We start from the raw sequence: 15114 nt of genomic DNA, 5'->3' as shown, positions 1-15114 counted from the left end.
GGACAGGTGCTGTGGGCAGGGTGACGCTGTTGCCTTGGCTGGGTTGGGTTTGGGGTTTGAGGTGCAGCTCTCCCTGCAGCATTCAGGATGGCTCCAGGCCCTGCCCGGCTCTCCCAGGCAGGAAGGTAAGTGTGGAACGACACAGGCTTCATCCAGCTTCACCATCTGCTCTGCTTCCATCATCCTCCTCCTGCCACTAAACCCTGAGCTGCAGCAGCCCCCCAGCCTCTCCTCGGCGTGCCCAGCCCTGTGCCGTGCCTGCTCCGTGGGGATCATCCCACAGGGGAGAGCTGTGGGGCAGGACACACCACCCAAAGGTAGGACACATCCAAATCAAGGCTGTGCTTTACAGATGGTACATACAGAGTAGAGATGCTTCTCTCTGTCATTCCTGGTTGAAGCTGTGGAGTCAGTCACATCCCATTCCCACAACAGGATGGCTTTAGTCTGTTTATCCTTCAAAGGGGAAAAAAATGGTGTGTCTTATCACAGAATGAGCCTGGGTGTTGCTGGGACCTTACAAGGATTGCTTGCCAAATTCACAGTTTTTCAGATTCCAAGAGCTGTCTCTTCCTAATGATTTCTTTCTTACCAGGAGTTAGAAAGGAATTCAGCAGAACCACTCAGTTAAAGCTGTGTGAGGCTCTGGGGAGTGAGGCACCGTGCTGTTCCCGAGGGATTAGGTGAGCGGGCTGGCACTGAACCAGGTGCTTGTGCCAGTTACAGAGCCTTTATTTCTGTGAGCTGAGCTGAGCTGAGCAGGACAGCGCTGGCAGCTCCTGGCTCTGGCAGTGCTGGTGCCATTTGGTGCTTTTCCACAAGCTGGGTGACCATGAGATAATTCCTGCACACACAGGAACATACAGGGTTCTGGGCTGTGTTGAGCTAAAGGTTGAAATATGGATCCACGGGAGAAATATTCTCTGTGACCCCAAATATTGGGCCATTTAAATGTCTTTAATCCAATCTTTCAATGAGAAATGCAACATCTAACATGATTTGATTCTGACTGAGTGTGTGTGGATGTCACTCCCCGTGCTTGCCCAGCAAGGGGGCTGTGCCTGTGTTTTTGAGAGCTCTGTGGGGTTCTGCCCTCGGTGGGGCTGGGTTTGCAGTGGTGAGGATGAGGAGGGTGAGGAGGGCTGCCAGCAGCAGGACTGTCCCCAGCCCTGCCCTGTGGGACAGGCTGGCTGGGGCAGGGTGTCTGAATGGTGCCAGTGTCTGGCTGCTCCGCGGGGCTGCCCAAATAACGTCCCCATAAAGACACTTCTGTTTGTCCCAGCAGCTGAGAAATGTGGGCTTTGCCTCGCTCTGTGCCCCGGGCTGGGGCCCTGCTGCTGCCCTGCCAGGGGTTCTGGTGCTCCCCTGCAATTACTGGGCCCACAATTAGGACCTGTGGCCCTGGGGAGCACCTGGAGGTGCCTCGAGGTTTGTGCTCCTTTGAACTCTGCCAAATCCTCTGCTGCTCCTGTGATACCTCTCCCTGAGCTCTGCTTCAGGACTTTGGGGTTTTCTCTTGTGTTCCCAGTTTTCTGTAATTCTCAGCTGTTCAGGAGGGGCTCAACAGCCCCTGGCCTGCTGAGCTGGGAGCCTGTGCTCACCAGGGAGCTGCAGGGAAAGCACTTGGGTCATTCTGATGTTCTTTGATCCTCCTGATATTCCTGTGGAAATAACTCCAGTGGGTGCCAAAGGGAGGCTCCTTGGGGTGCAGATGTTGAGGCCTGCAGGCCTGGGGCGTTTCTTGTGTCCCATTTGAGGCCACGAGCACCGACGTGTCCAAGGTGGCCTTTAAATGTGCCAGCTGTAAACTGTGAGCACCATCTGTGAAACGAGAGATGTTTGTTTGAGCTTCTGTTTACAAAAGCCCTTGGCTCCCTGCTAAATGCTCGTGTATCCCCCAGGTCTGCTCTGCTGGGAGCTGCGCCAGTTCCCAAATCCCCCTCGCCAGCGAGTGTCGCTTCTCCCTCTGCTGCAGCAGTGAAGTGCTGGGGCTGGGGTCCCCCCACCTCGCTGCTGGTCCCCCTGTCCCCCTCCCCAGGAAAGGAGCTCCTTCTCATCAGCTTTCCCTGGAGCACAGTGCAGAGTCTCCAATCCAGAGGGAAATTGTTTTGCTGCAGGGCTCAGGCTCTTCCTTCCCAGCCACCAATCGGGCTTTTACGATGGGAATGCATTTATTTATTAGGGCTGGGTTTATTTTTATGGAAAAACTGCTCTGGGCAGGAGTTGTACTGGGTGAGTCAGCAGGGCTGCTGCCCCGTGCCAGGAGCTGGCGCTGTGGCTGCGGCCACCGGGGCCACCAAACCCCGGGCAGGGATTTGTGTCCAAAGCAGCGCTGGGTTTCTGTGTCCCTTTGGTTTCTGTGTCCCTTTGGTGTCTGTGTCCTGTTGGGTGTCTTTATCCTGCCCCTGCAGGAAGCAGCTTCCTTAGAAAACAGCCAAGCATGAAGCAGAGAGCACGGTGTTTCCAGCAGAGATGTGTTCTTCAGCTGAGGCAGGGCAAGGCCAAGGGAATGCCTTCATGCTGATAGGGGAGGGTTTGATGGGATATTGGGCAGGAATTGTTCCCTGGCAGGGTGGGCAGGCCCTGGCACAGATGCCCAGAGCAGCTGGAGCTGCCTCATCCCTGAGAATTTCCAAGGCCAGGCTGGGCAGGGCGTGGAGTGGCCTGGGCCAGTGGAAGCTGTCCCTGCTGGTGTCAGGGGTGGCACTGGCTGATTGCAGCCAAGGAGACACAGCCAGTTTAACACCCTTCCCATGTTCATCCGTACCTCCAGGCCTGCCAGTGTTCCCAGTGCTGTGCCCATCCTCACCCTCAGGCCCGGGGCACTGGTGGATGGGGCCATGGGCCAGGCTGAGCCCCCACATGCCAGCCCTGGCCCAGGCTGATGCTGCCCCTCCTTCACCCCAGGGACTTGGCATTTAGGGAAATAATAACCTTGGGAAACTCAGATTTAGTCAGTACATGTCTATTTGCATTTAATTTCATTTCCTCACTGACCAAGTATGGCTATTTCTTTGCCCTCTGTGGGTATGGAAAGAAATGAGGAGCAGATCTAAGGTCTAGTGGTCATGAAAAAATAACCCAGTTACTCCAAGGAAGAGTGGTTATTCCCACATAAATAAATCTTCATTAGGCATCCCAGTTAAAACTGGACATTTCTCTTTCCATACCTGAAAATGAGAGAAATTTCAGATATTACTTCTCCACCAGGAACTTCTCCAAGTGGCTGGGGGTGAGCTGTGGGGCAGGGGGACAGCACAGCAGAGCCGTGGGACTGGGGTGGTGCTGCACCTTCCTCCCATTGCTCTGTTCCTGTGCTCTGCTCTGAGGGCCTTCACCATCCCAAATCCAAGTGCAGCATCCCAGAATCATGGAACCACGGACTGCTGTGGTTTGGAATGACCTTCCACTATCCCAGGTTGCTCCAAGCCCTGTCCAGGCTGTCCTTGGACTCTTCCAGGGATGGGACAACACATCAAACAGGAGAGGGTAGGATTTTTTTTGGAAAAATGGTCTCTTAAAAATGCTGATAACTTTGACAGTTGGGACACATGAAAGCAAAAGCAGGTGAGGTGAAGCAAACAGGCCTTTAACTGCTGCTGGTTCCTCTGCTGGGGAGCTGCAGGAGAGACCAGGCTGTGCCTGCTGTGCCGTGCCTGCCCATCTGTCCTCATCCAGAGGGGCTGTGGTGAGCCAGAAATGAGTCCTTAACCTGCCTGACCTCCAGTTCCTCTCCCTGTGCTCCCAGGCCCTCGTTCTGCTGAGCTTTCATCAATCTCTGCTCCTGTTGTTTATAATCCTAAAGAATAATGGCAATTAGAGGTGCAGAGGCACAGGTCCCACCCTCATCCTGCCTTCCCGGCAGCCACTTTGGGAATGTCCCTCTGAAATGGCATCTCTGGGACTTCTGTTTAAGAAATTTGCTCGTACATCAAATGCTCCTGTCCCCGAGGAACCTGGATTCTCACCCGCTCTCCTTCCACCCTGAGATTCAGCCCTGCTTCAATTTGGATAAAGGCCAGGAAAATGCACTGGTGTTTTGTTTTGCTGTGTGTGTCACTATAAAAACAGTGACTTGTGCTTGGAGGGGTCCAAATCAGGAGGAATTTCTCCATGGAAAAGGTGGCCAGGCCTTGGAACTGCCCAGGGAGGTTTGGAGTGCCCATCCCTGGAGGAATGGCAGGAATTCCTGGAGGTGGCACTCAGGGCTCTGGGCTGGGGACAAGGTGGGAACTGAGCACAGCCTGGACTCGATGGTTGAGAGGTCATTTCCAGCCTCAATGACTGGGATTCCGAGTGTTCCTCCTGGCTGGGAGAGCTGGTGCCCAGGGGGGTCCCAGGGGATGGTCCTGGCAGGAATGGGGCTGCCCCAGAGGCTCCCATCGTGCACTGGACTCTGAGGGCCCTGAGTGGTTCTCACTGTAGCAAAGACATTTCCATTTCAATTTCATTTTCTGGTTCAGTGTTCAGATGAAATGGCAAGGGAAGCCCTGTGCTCGGTGCCGGGGCTCTGCCATGGCTGGGAGCTCCCTGCTGCATTTGGGGTGGGGAACGTGGAACTGCGAGGAAATAGGAACTTGATTAATTGCGAGGCTTTGGGCAAAACAAAGCTGTTTCTTCTTCCTTCCACTGCATTGTGGCCGCCTGGCCGGGAGCCACCGCGGCTCCGGAGCAAGCCAAGAGCTGGGAGAGGCGTGTTGGGGCCAGCAGAGCAGGGCTGGGGCTCCCTGGGGACCTTCCTCTGCTGCTGTGTCCCCTGCTGCCCTTCCCTGGGGGGATTCACCCCGAGCACCCCCTGTGTGCTGGACCCCGTGGTGACAGCTGGACACTGGGGCTGGGGGGAAGTGTCTCCTCCAACCGCTCCCTGCAGCCACTCAAAGCTCAGCCCAGACCCCAAAACTCTGCTCTTCTGCCTAATCTGGCTTTGGATCGCCAAGGCCTGCCCCGAGGGGCGGATCTGCGGGCTGCCAAACAATAAATGGCATTTTTGGGGGATTAGGTAAAATCTAAAATCTTGTAATCAGAGCAGCTCCAGAGCAGCCTTATCTAAATTGCTCTTTAAGAGGAGCAGACCCATTCCCAGCTGTGGTCCTGGGCTGGCACAGGGGGTTTTACACCCAGTATCTGAGGTTCCTGCACAGTGGGATGGCTGGAGCTGGTGCAGGAGGTGCCCTGGGTGCCCCCCAGCCCTGGGTCCCCAAACCAGGCTTTTGCTGCTCCCTTCCAGGCAGGGTCAGGGTACTGGATTATTTCACCTCCCCTCCCCTCAATGCCTCCTTGTGTGGCTGCTCAGGGTTTACATCTTCTGTGCCTCAGCCAGGGGTTGGTTTGTGCTCAGGAGGAGCAGAGATTGCTGCCAGCTTAGAACAGAACCCGCCTAGCTCCTCGTCCTCTTACTTGAGAAAAGTTCCTAAAATTCCCAGTCTGCTGCTTGGCTGATTCCAGATGACATAACATTCAAACTATCTTATGACTTATTTTTTTTGGTGCAGGCTGTTGTGAGGGTGTCTGTGTGTTTGTTTCTTTTAGAGCAGTTTTAGCTTGGGAGTCCTAGATCGTGCCTGTGGTGAGAAAGCTCCGTAAACCAGAGTGATTCAGGGCTCTGGCAAATGTCCTCAAACCTGGCTCGTGGAAAACACAAGCAGCAAACTCAATAGACTCCACAGACAAATATACTTGAGGCTTAGTTGCTGATGGCCATATAATCTTTAAATTTATATCTTTGTATATATGTACACATGTATATGTACAGATTTCTTATAGAAGGTTGAACTTTATGATCTTGGAGGTCTTTTCCAACCTTAATGATTCTGTGAATTTCTTCCCTTGTTGTGCTTAAATAATCCAGGGTTTATTTTCTAAGCATCTGTATCCTTCCCTGAGGTATTTTAAGATGTGTGGAGAAGAGTGATGCTCGTGGGCTGCAGGAGCAGGGGTTGGTCTGGGGAAGGCAGAGGGAGGTGACAGATTTCCATCTGAGGTGGGATGTTTCAGGCAGTTTGGGTAAGAGAAGCCCCCAGCAGTGGGATCCTGCCTTCCCCAGCATCTCTGTGTGCTGCTGCAGGAGGAAAAGGTGGGATCTGTTTTCCTGCTCTGTGGGCTTTCCTTGGGCCCTGGAGTTTGGCACAACAACCGTGCGAAGCTTTAGCTCCTTCACTCTTCGCTCGGCTCTTGGTCTAGAAACTTCCCACTAATTAAATTTGAAAATGAAGGCAAATATTCTCATAAAACAAGTCTCCAGCCCTGTGGCCAGCCCCACGTGATGCAGTGGTCATATATCAAAATATTTCCTGCATTCATCCATTCGAGCCGAGGGGATTTGTCAGGCTGAGCCCTCTGGGGCAGCAGCGACGAGCTGGGGCTGGCTCTGAACCCTCTGCCTTGCCCTGGCCATGGCTCTGCTCCTCGGGGGTCTGGAGTCACAGGGGGTGTGGGGGTGGCTGCAGATGGACAGATGGACAGATGGACAGACAGACGAGCAGCCTCTTCAGAGGCTCCACAGCCCAGGCCACCCCGCAGCTCCTGCAGCCTGACTCCCCCACCCTCAGCTTTTCCCAGTGCTGCCCCTGTGGAGGCTCCTCAGATGTCTCTGCCTTTGAGGAGCACTGTTCTATTTGGATGATGCTCTGGGAACATCTCAGGGTGCTTCTCACGAGCTGAGTGAATTTAGATTTCCTTGCAAGAGTTCTAAAAAAGCACCTTAAACTTCAGTGGCACGTGGTGTTTAAGAGGAGCTTTCTAGAAAGCCTTGGAAAAAAAAAAGATCTTGTACTCCATTGCTTTCCTAATTCCTGTAATTAGTGTGGGGATTGCTGCGTAGCAGCATCTTCAAAGAAACTGCCTCAGACAGGTATTGGCTAATGGAAATTTTACTTTCAAACAGAGCAGGATTTGAAATCCCTTGCAGTCACAGATGCAGGAATCAAAGATGCTCCACCAAAGCCTTCCCTGGGGCAGTCACAGGCACTCTGTGTGAGGAGCTGCTGTGTGGAGCTCAGGATCATCCCCCTGCTGCCCAGGCCTCTCTTCTTCTCTCTCTCCTCCCCTGTCTGCCTTCCCCCCTTTGATTTTGGGGTCCCGGGGTGCCTCAGCCTGCTCAGCCCCCACGTCCAGCTCTGCTCCCAGCCCCTCTGCTCAGTCTGTCTGAGTTTCCTTTGGGCACAGCCAAACCTTTCACAGAGCCTGCTGAAAGCAGAAGGATGGTACATTAGGTCTTCCTGCCACCTGTAAATGCCACCTCAGATGAAACAGAGTAGAGAAACGGCCGAGTGCATTCTTTGGTTCCTCTTTTTGCAGGGGGATCAATTCAAAACCAGGGACGTAGCCCAGACTCTCCCTTGTAAGAGTCTTTTGATGGCTCTGGGAGTTTTTTGAGGCTCCAGCTGCACCACACAGCGCTGGCAGTGCTGGGAGCATCCCTGATCTCCCCCCCGGCCCGGCAGCTCCAGCTGCTGAAGGAGCTGGGGTGGCCAAGGGGACGTGAGTGGGGTTCAGATGGGGACCCCCCCTCTGCCCCTTCCCCAGCAAAAGGCTGACAATCCCCTGAAGAGACCCAGGAGAGCAGGGCTGCTGCCTCACAAAGACATCGTGTCTCCTCTGAAAGGAGATCCTTGTGCCTGATTAATCTCCTAAATTAGCTGGAGCTGTAAGGCCAGCGCTTTCCCCTCACCTGGGGGTAACCCAATCCCCTGCTGCTGTGCAGACACTGGTGACAGGGCAGTGCTAAGCTGGGACATTGTCAGCAGCAGCAGAGCTGGCAGCAGTCCCCTGCCTGTCCCCATGCACTGGCACCGTGCCCCAGGCCTGCGAGTGAGGGGTGCTGCAGGGGAGGGGTCCTGGCTGGGCACTGGGAAGGAGCACTGATCCATCTTTTGGTGATGTCTGTACCAGCACCTGGACAAACATGAGTGCCAGCAGCTCGTGTGACACCTGTGGAGCTGAGGAAAATCCCTCTGGCTTCAGACTGTGCCGAGAGGGAAGGGAGGTCAGGCGAGGGGATGGCTCCAGACAGTGCCCAGGGGAACCCGAGGAGCAGGGGAAGTTTATTCCCTTCTGTGCCACAAACATGCTCCAGGGCTGGAGCCCTCTGCTCTGGAGCCAGGCTGGGAGAGCTGGGGGTGCTCACCTGGGGAGGAGAGGGCTCAGGGAGAGCTCAGAGCCCCTGCCAGGGCCTGCAGGAGAACTGGAGAAGGACTCTGGACAAGGGTCTGGACTGGCAGTGAGAATGGCTTCCACTGGCAGAGGGCAGGGATAGGTGGGATGCTGGGGAGGAATTGTTTCCTGGCAGGGTGGAGCTGTCCCTGGATCCCTGGCAGTGCCCAAAGTGTCCCTGGACAGGGCTTGGAGCAGCCTGGGACAGTGGAAGTGTCCCTGCCATGGCAGGGGTGGCACTGGAAGGGCTTTGAGGTCCCATTTATTTTTTATTTATTTTATAACAGATTTACATGCTAAAAAATGAGAGTTTGAGCCTGTGCTGAGGAGGCTCAAAGAAATCATCTTTACTTTTTGTTAATATCTGAGCCTGGAAGTGGCCTCCTGTCAAGTTATGTGGGGGATACTCCTTAGTCAGGAATGAATTTTTTACAGTGGGGAATAACTGTTCTGATAGTTTCCAGAAATGGCTTAAAGGGTGAAAGGAACCTTTCTCCCTTTGGAGAGCTGACAGTGGCAGCTCCTGGGGGGAGTTGCTGCTGCCATCCCGAGCTCTGTGCCCTGCTGGGGTGGTACCAGAGCTCAGGTTTTGCTCCGGGGCTGGTGTGGGGCAGAGCAGGCGGATCCCCCATGGCCATCCAGGCATCCCTCCTGGCTCCCTGCAGCAGAACAGCTCTGCAGGCTGGAGGAGGGCTTGGCTTGGGGGAATAATGGCCAAATGTCCCCACTGGCACCCAAAGGCAGGCTCCAGGGCAGTGGGGTGGGTGCTGCAGGGCTGGAGCCACCGCAGCCTTGGGCAGGGGTCAGGGCCGTGCTGCCCCGGGGCAGGTGCTGGTGGCTGGCAGCAGGGACAGCGTCCTTCCATATCCTTCAGCTTCCCTGCAGCTCCAGGTTCTCAAAAGGAGGTCACCCTCAGCCACACAGCTCAGCTTTAGCTGCTCGTGGCTGGCAGAGCCGGCTCGGCAGCGCCGCGGGGCCGCCCGGGGCACAGGATGTGTTTAGCTCAAATATTTGATCCTCCCAAGCCCCCCACAGCTGAGCTGGGAGCTGTGATCCCACAGGGACTTTAATTTCCTTCATTTGCCACAGATCCCATATGGTTGTTGGGGTGGCAGATGGGAGAGTTTTCTTTTCAGGGGGATGTAAGATAGCAGTGCATGAATGCCAGGGAGGAGTGAGATTTCTGGAGGGCTGTTGGGTTCTGCTTAATTGCAAACAGAATTTGTTGGTGACTAATGCACCCAGCCTTGCAGCATTAGCTCATGTTAGAAGCTGTGGCACGATGGAGAAGCCATGACTAAGACACTGGCTCCTGATTTACCAACACTTCCCTCCTAAACTGCCACTTTGTCTCCCTGCTGCCACATTACAACTTTTCTATTAATAATTAAGAGCTTTAACACAGTTTGAAAGCACTCGGTTCAACATAAAACCCTCCAGCCTGATTTTGAGTCTGCTGAGAGCCTTTTGGGCAGAGAGGAAGAGGGAGGGAGGTATTGATGGAGCAGAAAATGCAGCTGCTGAGCAAAAGGTGGAGATATTGGGAAGAAATCCTTCCCTGGCAGGGTGGGCAGGCCCTGGCACAGGGTGCCCAGAGCAGCTGGGGCTGTCCCTGGATCCCTGGCAGTGCCCAAGGCCAGGCTGGACACTGGGGCTGGACACTGGGACAGTGGGAGGTGTCCCTGCCATGGCAGGGGTGGAACTGGATGGGTTTTGAGGTCCATTCCAGCCCCAGGCCATTCTGTGACTCTGTGTCCTGTCCAGGCTGGTTCATTGGAGCTGTGGCTGCCTCCATTCCCTGCCCCACCTCCCCCTGCCTGTCCCAGTGCTGGGACTGTGTGAGAGCAGTCACTGGTGGGTCTGTAGCTTGCTGGTGGTGCTGGTAATTCTCTGTTGTGAGCAAGTTGTGCAGCTGTTACTGAAATGCTGTTCCCTGTTAAGATGTCATGGTGCTCCCATCACCTGGAGCCCACCTGGGAGGACACCTGTGCTGGCACCAGGCTGGTCCTGCAGCTTCCTTCCTGCAGCGCCTGCTCATGCTGAGAACTCCTCCATTGCTGACTCTCTGCTCGCTCCCTCACTCTCTCCAGCACTCGCAGCAGGCTCTGAGCTCCGTGCCAGGATTCTGTACCAAAGCAGCTCTGTCATCTCCTCCCTCTGCAGCACCGAGCATCATCCATCTGCGCTTGGGAACGTGGGACAGCAGCTCCAGCTCTCCTCCCCGCAGCCACAACTCATCCTGGGCTCTCTCGTCTTCAAGTGGAAAAGCTTTTAGATGGTTTAGGAAATGACTAAAGCAGGGAAATATTCCCACACATGGGAAATCAGCCAAGCAGCCAAGTGACAAGACAAGCCCATGTGCTGGGTGTCATCAGGATTACAGAGGGACACGTCCGTGTTGGTGGGAAGAAGATCCTGAAATCTGTGCTGATGGAGATGGGGAACTGGTAAATGGAGATATGGGGAAGGTCTGTACTGAAGAATTGGAGACTTTTTTGGACCAGTTTGGTCAAGTGATGCTGGCCACAGGCCGCTTTAGCTGCTTATTCCTTTAAATGTGTCATTTTTTCCACCCAAACGAGCATGCAGCAACATTACTCCTGAGAGAGTAACACTGCAGAGAGTTAAACATCATTTTTCTTGCCTCAAAGTACCAAGCACAGGAGGAGCCCTGCCAGACTGGAGCCCTGTGAGCTGGTGGTCAGGTCAGTGCCCAGGAGCTGCTGGGCTTCCTGGAGCCCATCCATCACTCCAAGCTTTGCTGGGTCCTGCAGCACTCCTTGAGCCCCAGGAGCTTCCCAAAGCCAGGCTGCCTCCCATTTCATTTAGGCAACAGAGCCATGGCTGCTGGTGAGCTGCAGTCTGTCCTTGTTTCAGCAGAGCTGAAGTGCTCTGGCATTACATAAAGCTGTAATTTTCTTTTTTCTTGTTGCTTTTGAGAAGAACCTTATGTTCTGCAGCTAGGAATAGATCAGGGAGCAAAGGGCTGGGTGGTCCTTGATGTATTTTACTGCAGTCAGGTACTGATCATGTCAGAACGGGAATATTGTTGTTTATTCTTGAGGTGATTTCATGAAAGGGCTGGAATGCTCCAGTGGGCTCTTCCCATCCATAGCTGGGAGATGTTCTGTGGCAGAAATAGCCCCGAGTTCCACAAAAATAAACAAGTTGTAAACATGTTTGAAGTGGAAGCGATGTCCTCTCGGCCAGGAGAACAAAGCAGCAGAAGTTGTCTGGAGACCTGCTGAGAGGGGCTCTGAGAGCTGCACATGCCTCGGGGCCCTGAGCCGGGTGAGCAGCCAGAGGCAGCCTGGGTGGAGGAAGAGGAATGAAAGAGGCAGGTTAGGAGAAGGGATCACAAAAAAATTTTTTTTAGCTCCAGCAACTCCTGCAGAGTCTTGAAACAAGAGTTACTGCTTTTTTTCACGTGTTTGTGCAACAAACTAAACATCTGCATGGGAAAGGCAGCGTGTACGGCCAGCACGGGAAGCAGGGAGGAGGATTTAGCTCCTAAATTCATTTCCAAGTACTGGGATTGCTGGAAGAGTGGGATTGCTGGAGTGGAAGGTGCAGGTGCCCCTGCAGGTGCTGTGGCACTGTGCCCTCCCTGCCCTGTCCTGCTCCCTCCCTGCAGGATCACAGCCCCTGCTCGAGGGGCAGTCAGACCAGCAGGAAGGGCAAGAGCCTCAGGATGCCTTGGGCTGTGCACTGATGGAGTTCCTCCAGCTGCTTCTGCTGGGGAAGGGTCCATTCTCACCTTGGAAGACTCTAATTTGAGGCATTTCTTTGTTTCCTGCTTCTGATGGTTTTGGTTCTTAGCAATTTTCTCTGTTTTGTTTCTACTGTGCACCCAACAGGAAGAGCCCCTCGCAAAGCCCTCCTGAGTAAGAAGAAGGAAAAAAAAGCATCCAGCTGACATTTGCTGCCTGCAGGCAGCAGCCAGAACTTCCCCCCAGCCTCTCACCACCTCTGCTCTTTTTGTGAGAAGCAAAGCAAACTGGATCCTACAAGAAAACTGTTTTCCAAAACACAGAGACCTCGGGATAGCCCGTTCCCTCGCGTGCACTGACATCTCCAGCGAGGCAGGACTCGGGGCTGGCGGTCACATAAGCTCAGGAAGGTGATACTCAAGCAGCAGCTTGAAAAGAAACACCTGCATTTCATGGGAGGGAGGTGAACCCTTCACACTCATCATCTGGGGTCTGTCAGTGCTGGGGAGCAGCTCAGCTGGGTCCTGAGCTATCTGTGGGCTCTTCTTGAGGAAATGTTCTGGAAGGACTTGCAGAGTCACCGTAGGACCGTGTCCATCTCCTCTGGGAGCACCTGATGGGCACGGGGTGTTTTCTGTGGCACCAAGGATCCAAAGACACCAAAATCCTGCTCCAAATTAGTGATAACTTCTTAGGCAGAGGCTGGCCTGAGTGTTGGTTCTTCCAGGCTTTTTTCCCTGGCAGCTCGGAGAATCCTGTGGTTGCATTCCCCGCTGTCACGGGTGGAGCGGGCGCGCAGTCGTGGAGCGATGACAGAGCGACTTGAGGAGCAGTGAGAGCCACGTTCTTGTGCCATGATTTCATCTCAGAAAGTGCAGTAGCAATTCCTAGTCCTGGAGCCCTGTGCCATTGGATTTTCCTTCCTTCGTGCAGTGGAGAGGACCAGGGTTGGTGGCAGACTCAGTGGCCATCCCATGCTGGCACACTCAGTGCCATGTCTCAGTGGCCATCCCATGGTGGCACACCCAGTGCCATGTCTCAGTGGCCATCCCATGGTGGCACACTCAGTGCCATGGCCTCTTGCACCTCGAGCCACCCACAGCCACAGTGGTGGGGGGCTGGTGGCTGTGGGTGGCCACTCTCAGCAGGACAGGCTCAGCCACATTTTGGCCACCAGCTCATCGCCCCTCCAAGTCCCACCTTGGCCAGGCTCCTCTTGGAGAAGGGAATTGCTAGGCCATCTCTTTGAAAGAACTGCTGCTTAAAGGGTTAATTTTGGCAGTTTGGGTGACCTTGGTAGCACCTCCTGTCTGGGGGCAGGAATAGATGGAATATCTGGGAACTACCAATGGCTGTCAGGTTTGGTAAAGACAGGAAAAGTCATTTTTCAGAAGATGGACAGTTTTGATGACAGAAATGCTGAAGGATCGTTTTTAAATGGTGATGATTATTAGCAGAACATTTTGAGGATCTCGTTGATAGCCTGCCTGACAGCATTCCCCGTTTTCCAGCCTCTGGTGAAGTCATGCTTCACTCACTTCTGTATCCCATTGCTCTGTGTGTGTAATCTTCTGACATAATAAAGGTGTTGCCTGTAATTCCAGAGGGAATTAATCAGTGTCTGTTGAATCCAGTGGCACAGCTTCTGCAAGGAGTCAAGCCAAGAGTTTGGTCTTGAACAGAGATGGTCCAATTTCCAAGGGGAAAGCATCCATGTCATAAATATCCCCCTGTGGTGGCACCAGAGGACATTGGGAAAGGTTAAACATTGGTCTGAACTCTTGTAGGGCTGAGGTTCTCCACTTGTTGTGGAGCCACCATTCCCTGAATCCCTTCCCTCTGCTCCACAAGGCCCCAGCTGAGGGGTGAGAACATCCTGGGGGTTGTGCCCTGTCTCCACTCTGTCATCAGAGGTACTGTCCCTCTCTCAAGGAAAAAACACAAGTCATGATGCTTTTACAAAACTTCCTGTTTTTACAGAGGCATTGGCAATGTGGAGAGGGATTTCTGGTGTTTTGTCAGGGATGGAGTTTCTAATCTGAACTGGATAGGGAATACCAGTGAGTTGCTAAGCAGAGAAGCAGTAAATGAATCAAACTGATGTTTTAGTACAATAATTGCTTTTAGCTGAAACTGAGAATGACCTGAATGAAACAGTTTGGAAGGACCCAAAAACTTCTGTGCATTTACCAGTCCAGTAGCTTGACTCAGCTCCAGTTGACAGCTGTGGCTTCAGGAATCAGCACAAGGGGAAAAAGGGATGTAAAGCATGGAAAACAAAATCAATGACACTTTTATACACGGCATGTATGAGCACCTCAAGTGACAGACAGAGGGGGTGGAGGCTGCTCTCAGGCATCATTAACATCCAGAAATGGCAGCAGCTGTTTCTGGGAGCTCTGGGGGAGCACGAGGCAGGTAAGTGTCCAGCACAGAGCCTCGGCACGCGGGGTGCCAGGTGCGATGGACGGGGCAATGGAGTGGGGGTCAATTGGAAGATCCAGCTCTTGTTGTCCAGACAGATGCAGATCCAGCCTTGAAACACTTCCCAAGGTCTTGGCTCTTCATTTCGTGGCTGTCTCATGCTCGGAATATTCCCAAGGCACTCGCTATCGTCGGCTGTCGTCTCTGTGTCTCTCGGTTGCCGTTTGTTGCTGTGGTTGCACGTTGATAAGGTCTCTGGTTATGTCTTGCAGCCCTCAGAATCCAAGCCCAACGTCACCCCTCTCACCGTCCTGGCCCATGTTCTCTGCGCCATCAAGTCCTATGCCCACCTCCTCTACGTCCAGCGACTCATCCCCCATCAGGTCTGTTGCACAATTCGCTTGGCTTTTTGTTGCTTTTGCTATTTCTGTTTAATTTCCTCGGTTTCCCCCACTTCACTTCCCTTTCCCTTGGCATCCTGCTCGAACCCTCCCAGCACAGCTGTCTGCATTCAGCAAGAGGGGAGCTTTCAAGCCCTCCTGCCCCAGGAGAGCCCCTTGGAGCACCCCGAGCCCCTGGGTCAGGGAGCAGGAGCTGTGCTCGGTGTCTGTGCTGGGCTCAGCTCAGCCCCACGCTGGCTCTGCTCTGCTCTGCCACAGGTAAGGAGTGTACTGCCAGGAGTAAAGAGCCTTTGGAAAGCTCTGCCATCCCTGCTTTTCTGGCCACAGAAATCAGCTGGGATCCCAGGAGGGTGATGGACACGGGGTGGCACAGGCTGCTGTGAGCCCAGGCTGAAGGTTGCTGGAGCACATCGTTCCTGGGAGCTGCA

At 53.9% G+C, this 15114-nt stretch overlaps 1 protein-coding gene across 3 annotated transcripts in view; it reads left to right on the top strand.

Annotated features, from left to right (window-relative positions):
* The window catches only part of ARHGAP26 (Rho GTPase activating protein 26), a 104551-nt gene that overhangs the window by 83424 nt on the left and 6013 nt on the right, over nucleotides 1–15114 (top strand). Inside the window, exon 21 of one of the 3 annotated variants that reach the window (XR_009278628.1) lies at nucleotides 12009–14668. The exons of 1 other annotated variant lie outside the window; for it this stretch is intronic. Coding sequence is in view for 1 of the 2 variants with exons in the window: in XM_058848489.1 (XP_058704472.1) it covers nucleotides 14558–14668 (111 nt within the window). In the remaining variant the exon portion in view is untranslated. The remainder of the gene's footprint in view (nucleotides 1–12008; nucleotides 14669–15114) is intronic. One more of the 3 variants, XM_058848489.1, reaches the window with a different exon arrangement.

Source organism: Poecile atricapillus, chromosome 13 (genome assembly GCF_030490865.1).
Source record: "Poecile atricapillus isolate bPoeAtr1 chromosome 13, bPoeAtr1.hap1, whole genome shotgun sequence".
NCBI lineage: Eukaryota > Metazoa > Chordata > Aves > Passeriformes > Paridae > Poecile > Poecile atricapillus.
The sequence above is the reverse complement of the archived record's forward strand: the minus strand, read 5'-3'. Positions and strand labels throughout refer to the sequence as shown.